General features: G+C 38.8%; 1 protein-coding gene across 2 annotated transcripts in view; it reads left to right on the forward strand.

Moving 5' to 3' along the window:
• The window catches only part of LOC108370243 (prestalk protein-like), a 20670-nt gene that overhangs the window by 4756 nt on the left and 8513 nt on the right, over window positions 1–7401 (forward strand). For both annotated transcript variants that reach the window (XM_017625541.1, XM_017625543.1), the window contains one exon: window positions 5255–6229. In XM_017625541.1, the coding sequence (XP_017481030.1) occupies window positions 5255–6229 (975 nt within the window). The remainder of the gene's footprint in view (window positions 1–5254; window positions 6230–7401) is intronic.

The raw sequence follows: 7401 nt of genomic DNA on the forward strand, positions 1-7401 counted from the left end.
CTACCATACGGGGTACTCGAACCTTCATGACCTTCATTTGTAATTTTCCCTAAAGCTTCGCACTTATGTACATACAAGTGTAGTTATAATGGACTTTATTAACAATTTTTACTTATCTCGATTGCAATTCGATCAACGAATTACTCATTATTGGTATAAAAAAAAGGTGCGAAATATTTGTAGCAGATAATCTAAATTATCTTTTGTAAATTTGTAATCGTATGTATGTACATATGTACGTACATGCATATGTATGTGTTTTGTTATCAGTTTGGGCGAAATTTTTACCTGTTACACCTGTTAACAGTTATTTGCTTAGGCGTTCGCTGATAGTTTGAAAGTANTATGTATTTTACTTATTTATTTCTCTACCATACGGGGTACTCGAACCTTCATGACCTTCATTTGTAATTTTCCGTAAAGCTTCGCACTTACATACATACAAGTGTAGTTATAATGGACTTTATTAACAATTTTTACTTATCTCGATTGCAATTCGATCAACGAATTACTCATTCTTGGTATAAAAAAAAGGTGCGAAATATTTGTAGCAGATAATCTAAATTATCTTTTGTAAATTTGTAATCGTATGTATGTACATATGTATGTATGTACATGCATATGTATGTGTTTTGTTATCAGTTTGGGCGAAATTTTTACCTGTTACACCTGTTAACAGTTATTTGCTTAGCGGTTCGCTGATAGGCAAAGTTTGAAAGTACATAATATAGAAAAAATATAGCGTTGTAAATTGCAATGAATGTACATACAGGTATTAGGAACATGCATTCGACATTAACTATCAGTAAATTCATTTTATCATTTAGCTATAAATTACAGATAGTGCATTCCAAGTGCGCTTTTAGGACTCACCGGCAAAAGTTTTTGACTTGTTTGGCACTTATGTATGTATGTAAGTACAACCGCACACCTAATGAATGCACTTCACAAATAAAGCAAAGTTTGGCAAATTCTTGTTGTTTTTTTTTGTCTTTTTTTAGTAGAAACTAATAGCTAAATTTTGCTTTTTATTTTTCTGATCAAATAGTCCAGAGAAATCCCCAAAAGATTGTGAGGAGTTTTCGAAAAATTCGAAAAATTTAAATACAACACCCAAATATTTACCTAGAAAAAATTCGGAAAAATTAAAAACAAATCCGAAACATTTCGAAAAATTCGGAGNTTTAGGACTCACCGGCAAAAGTTTTTGACTTGTTTGGCACTTATGTATGTGTGTAAGTACAACCGCACAACTAATGAATGCACTTCACAAATAAAGCAAAGTTTAGCAAATTCTTGTTGTTTTTTTTTTGTCTTTTTTTAGTAGAAACTAATAGCTAAATTTTGCTTTTTATTTTTCTGATCAAATAGTCCAGAGAAATCCCGAAAAGATTGTGAGGAGTTTTCGAAAAATTCGAAAAATTTAAATACAACACCCAAATATTTACCTAGAAAAAATTCGGAAAAATTAAAAAAAAATACGAAACATTCCGAAAAATTCGGANTGACTTGTTTGGCACTTATGTATGTATGTAAGTACAACCGCACACCTAATGAATGCACTTCACAAATAAAGCAAAGTTTGGCAAATTCTTGTTGTTTTTTTTTGTCTTTTTTTAGTAGAAACTAATAGCTAAATTTTGCTTTTTATTTTTCTGATCAAATAGTCCAGAGAAATCCCCAAAAGATTGTGAGGAGTTTTCGAAAAATTCGAAAAATTTAAATACAACACCCAAATATTTACCTAGAAAAAATTCGGAAAAATTAAAAACAAATCCGAAACATTTCGAAAAATTCGGAGAAAATTGGGGAAAATATGTAAAATCTCGATGATTTAAACACATAGGGTTCCAAATTATTCCAAAAGAATATAAAAAACACCCTACACGTCTAATGCCTAATAATTCGAAAAAAAACCCGAAAGAATGTCCAACAATTTCAAAAAGTAAAATTGTATCGTATTTAATTTTTTTTTAATTGTTCGGCATTATTTCGGTTTTTTTTTTTGAATTCATCATGTGTATAGAGATGTGATGCGTATTTTTTAGATTAGATAAATATGGTGAAAATCCCGAAAAGAAATGAAAAATCCCGATTTCTAAAATACGAAGGGTTCCCAAAAGTAAAAAAAAAAATCAGAAAAAGCCCCTAAAAGTGAAATATGATAAAATATGGAGTATTTCCGAAAACCCCCAAAAAAATTTTGAACGATTTCAAAAAATGAAATACGAAAGAAACCCCTGAAAACAATTCCGATATATAAAAAGTATCCGCAAAAGCCCATAAGGAAAAATTTATTCGGACTATCAAAAACTCCATCGGCATCGACTGTGGCGCTATTTTGAGCCTAAGAAGCTTTTCCGGACCATCTGCGGCCCACGCCAAAATAGGTCAGATACAAATAGTATTTAAAAATGTCCTGTAATTCTGCCAAATGTGCGGCCACTGTGGTGTGCTTCCACTCCGCAGCACCTGGGTTCAAGGCCTGGTCAAAGCAACGTCGCAAAAATATTTAGAATNAAATACGAAACATTCCGAAAAATTCGGAAAAATTGGGGAAAATATGTAAAATCTCGATGATTTAAACACATAGGGTTCCAAATTATTCCAAAAGAATATAAAAAACACCCTACACGTCTAATGCCTAATAATTCGAAAAAAAAACCCGAAAGAATGTCCAACAATTTCAAAAAGTAAAATTGTATCGTATTTCATATTTTTTTTAATTGTTCGGCATTATTTCGGTTTTTTTTTTTGAATTCATCATGTGTATAGAGATGTGATGCGTATTTTTTAGATTAGATAAATATGGTGAAAATCCCGAAAAGAAATGAAAAATCCCGATTTCTAAAATACGAAGGGTTCCCAAAAGTAAAAAAAAAAAATCAGAAAAAGCCCCTAAAAGTGAAATATGATAAAATATGGAGTATATTGACGAAACACATAAGCTATCTCCTGCTCAGAAAACCCTACAGTAACCTGGAAGCCTAAATTTTGAAGTTTATGTAGAGTTCCTGACAGAAAATATCTCCAGAGACGAAAGTTTTGTGTGCCTAGTGATTTCCTTGGGGATAGAGTTATTTAGACTCGTTGCAGTGAAGAAACGAGAAAGTTCGGAAATCTAGCCCGTTACTTTCACGCAGGCGTCATCAATTCTAATCAAGCTAATCAGTAGGGGGAGAGAACACCACCCTGTGTGATCACGAAAGGTTACTGACAACTGCCGACAGACAGCTCATATAATTCGCCGATCACCGTTGCGTGGAATGAAAGACAGTGTCAACCGGCTTTGTTCTCTACCAGGAGCGGTTATGGTTAAGGCCACGAGCTATTCGAGTGTTTATGGCGGTAAATACTTTTGTTGTTGGAAGCCAAGCTGCTGATTCGCTGGGATCAGGTGGGGGAGTAGCAAGGCCTCAAGTATTTTCACGACGGAGGAAAGGAGCGTTATCGGTCGATAATACCTCCTCTATGTTGGCTGGATTCCACGTATTCATCAACGGGGCCATTCTCCCCGATTTCCACACATCGGGAGTGATGCGAGTGGCTATTGTCAAATTGAGAACCTTGCTGAGATTTGCTATTCCCGCCGGCACCAAATTGTTCAGCATCGGCATGTGAATTCCGGTTGGGGCCAATGGCTTTATAGGCCTTCACTTTCCCGATGCGCACCTGGACTTCACCGCCTGTGAAACGAAGTTGTGCACTGTTATCCACCGCAGGATGCAGTTTAAATTGCTGGAAAAAGTAACTCGCGCATTTCTTCGGATCCGACAATGGTCACGCCTAGATTATCACTCTGTCATCACGTTTCGCCGGATTAGAGCTTACTCACCCGGATTAGAGCCGAAGTTGCAGGTCTTCAAATATTTCTCCCACCTTTTCCGCTTGTGTTGGTATATCAGTTGGAGGTTCTCCAAATTAAGGTCTCTTAGGAGGAGACCGACCTGGCGTACGTGGTCATGCTCATTTGCCAGAACAACCTCTTCTGTAGTAATTTTTCGGAGTACTTCCTGGGAGCTTTCTCAAGACGTGCAGGCTCATTAGGTGCTGGTTCGGACCCGCGTATTAAGCAAGTTGGTAGCCGCGTAGGCGGGTGTGCCGTCTGGCTTGTTCAACAGGAGGCTACAATGTTTGTGGTCCACTCTCTGTGAGACCTAGGGCCTGAGCAGATTCTTAGGTTTCTCCATCCGTTACATGTGTTGCACCTTAACAAAGTGTCATACGGATGAAGTCGTCTCTAGCAGGCGCAGCAGAAGTAGATTTGTGGTGAACAGTTGGGCTCATTTCCTGCCCGGAGATGAAGGATGCGGAGCAATCCGACTATAAGGCATTGGTTCATGGACGAAAAATGATTGATGGGGTTCACCGATTTAACAACAGGTTCTTCTGTATTTGGCCTTTTCATTGGGTTTGCGGGCATGCTAGCTTTCGTTGTCTACCTTTGGGCTCTGGGACGAAAGATCTTTTCACTTGATCTTCCTTCGTCTTTCCCTCGACTTCTTCCGCGGCGTCGGGAAGCGATCGAGGGATAGATTCGCAAATCGATTTAATATCCGTACGCTGAGGAGTTCCTTTCTAAAACAGGATTGAGAGACGGTTTCGAAAGTTCTCGACTGTAAGTTAAGATTACAGCTTTGCCTAATGCATGCTCTTCGGCACATGCGTCTTCTGTCTATGCCAACGTTTTATTTTCGGTTTTGATCAGGAGCTACCTAAGTGGTTTTATGGATGTTTCGCTGCTGCTCCCTGGTACTGCTGGCTACATTTCAAAACAGAGCCGAAGTCAATCGGCCCTCCTTGGTTGTCATTGATTTCTTGTGAACGCTGAATGTCCCGACTGTAGGACCAAAAATATACTCCTCTTGTCCACCCTGGCGCTTAAGTCGTCAAGCATGATTTTAATATCATGGCTGCGTAAAGTACGTACGCCGCTTCCCCTCAGCCTTGCGCTATAGGCATAGCAGACTGCAGTGAACTCTTAAACCCAATAGTACAAAGCGGAGGTACTAAAGCTCCCAATAATTCTGCGGAGATCCAAGGCAACTGCTGCAAGGGTACCTCACGTTTCCCAGGGGCACAAATATTTGACCATGGTGAGATTAATTACAAGGATAGATGGGTCGCTTTAAGTTTAATATAAAAATTTTCAATACATTTTCTTTCCAGAGTCATCTAGGCTTCATATTTGACTACAGCATTGTTTATCATTTTCAGTTACATTACATTAATATGACATCTCTTTTCCTTCCAGATGACCAATCTGTTACCCGCGGTTGTTTGGCAACGACGGATACATGCACCGAGCCCAGTTGCCTTAGTTGCGAAACTTCGAATTGCAACAAGCACAATCTCTGCAAGTCCTGCAACTCAACGACTACGGCCGAGTGTGCCCAAACCAATGCGACTACACTGAGTAATGCGATCTGCAGCAGCGCCGATACCAAATGCGTGATTAGTGTGATGCAGAGCAGAACCGAACGAGGCTGTATAACAGCGGAGTTGGAAACAACTTGCACCAATGAGAAGACATGTAAAATGTGCACGGGTGCCCTCTGCAACGTGGGCATATTTCCAGCGGATCGCCTCAACTGCACCCAATGCACCGAGTCGGATGCGAACTGTGCCAGCGCCAGCAGCAACATTGTGGCACTGCCTTGCTTGTTATATGCGGCCGACGACAAGTGTTATATGTATGCCAGCGATGCGACGCATGTGACGCGCGGCTGCAGCTCCGATGCGTCTGAAAGTAATAAATGCGCAGCTGACAGCACTGATGCGCTATGTAAAACTTGCAGCACAAATGATTGTAACGGATGGAGTTACAATGTGGATCAAACGCTACAGTGTGTGACATGCTCCAGCGCTACGGATGCCCAATGCGCCTGGGGACAAGCGGCCAGCAATGCTGCGAGTTGTACAAACCAATTGGTATATTCGCAGGAGGGTAAATGCTATACGCGCACCGATGCGACTGGTACGGTGACACGTGGCTGTTACTATGATCTTGACGATGCGGCGCAGACGGCGTGCGCGCAGGGTATCAACTGTACGATTTGCACAAATGCCAATGGATGCAATAATGTTGATGCGAAGAATTTCACTTGTATTCGTTGTCGAAGTGACAACTTTGCTGGCTGTCGTAAGCAGGCCGATAAAATTGGTGGTGAAAAGTGCACTAATCTAGTGACATCGGATGAGGAGGCCAAGTGCTTTACGAGCGTTTGGAGTAAGTAGGCTGTGTGGTTTAATTTTTTAGGGTAGGGTAGTGGATTTTATGTTGGACAGTGTCCGGTTTATAAATCAAGTGTAGCGTGAGTCGTCTTTGCGTATCTTTAGTTTGATCGCTTCCGATTCATTTATGGCCATAAGGATCTCGCCCACCGCAGGCTGTGCGGACTATATTTAAAAATATTCAAAAGCAGGCCCATATAACTTACTTCAAGACCGCTTTTTAAACTTAAAGAAATAAGAATTTTAATTTGAGGATATTATGTGACAGGCATGGGATTTTGATTGAAAATGAATAAAACATGAATCTCTAACGATCCTGTTACAGTACCTCAGAGACTTCCAAAAGAACTATAGAGAAATAATTGCAGTTGACTTAAAGTGTAAGTACATTACGTCCATTGCGTCACCGTCACCGTCACCGGCAATTGTCAAAAAAGTTGAATCGGTGTATTTGTATGAAGTAAGTTACATGAACAAAGCTGACACTGACGATGCCGCACAAATTAGTTCAACTCTCAACTTTGCTTATGCGTTTGCGTCAAATGACAACTATTCAGTGTTTTTTTTTACAGGTTTGAACGTAAATTTTTCCAGTTTGCGAAAAGTTTTAATATTTATGGAAAAACTAAATGTAGAAAATTATGGAGCAAAACCTAATAGAAGAAGTGAAGAAGGTAAAATGCAAATTTTGCAAAGAATAACAGCGAGTTTATGATTTAACGGACATAATGCCAATTGTATAGTGTGTAACTTGACGCATAAGCATCGTTGACGGTGAAGGTGTCGCAATGGATGCTATGTACTTTCACTTTTAGACTTCGCATTCGGAGGAATTCATAGATCCTCCATATCACTTCCTCCATCAATAGCGATGGCGCCTTGTTCCGGTTTTCTTTTCATTTCGTTTCATTTCATTTCATTTCATTTCATTTCATTTCATTTCANATTTTCAGGGCCCGACTTTACAGCTAATGCAAATATATTGTATATATTTTTTGTACTACTCCATTTATTTTATTTTAATCCATTTTGTGTTATTTTTGTTTGTTTTATTATTTTATTGTTCATTTGATTTAATTTTATTTTATTTCATTTCATTTCATTGCATTTCATTTTAGTTCTTTTCATTTCATTTCATTTCATTTCATTTCATTTCATTTCATTTCA

The sequence above is a fragment of the Rhagoletis zephyria genome, unplaced genomic scaffold (assembly GCF_001687245.7).
Source record: "Rhagoletis zephyria isolate East Lansing unplaced genomic scaffold, Rhagoletis_zephyria_1.1 Rzeph_scaffold_04084, whole genome shotgun sequence".
Taxonomy (NCBI): Eukaryota; Metazoa; Arthropoda; class Insecta; order Diptera; family Tephritidae; genus Rhagoletis; species Rhagoletis zephyria.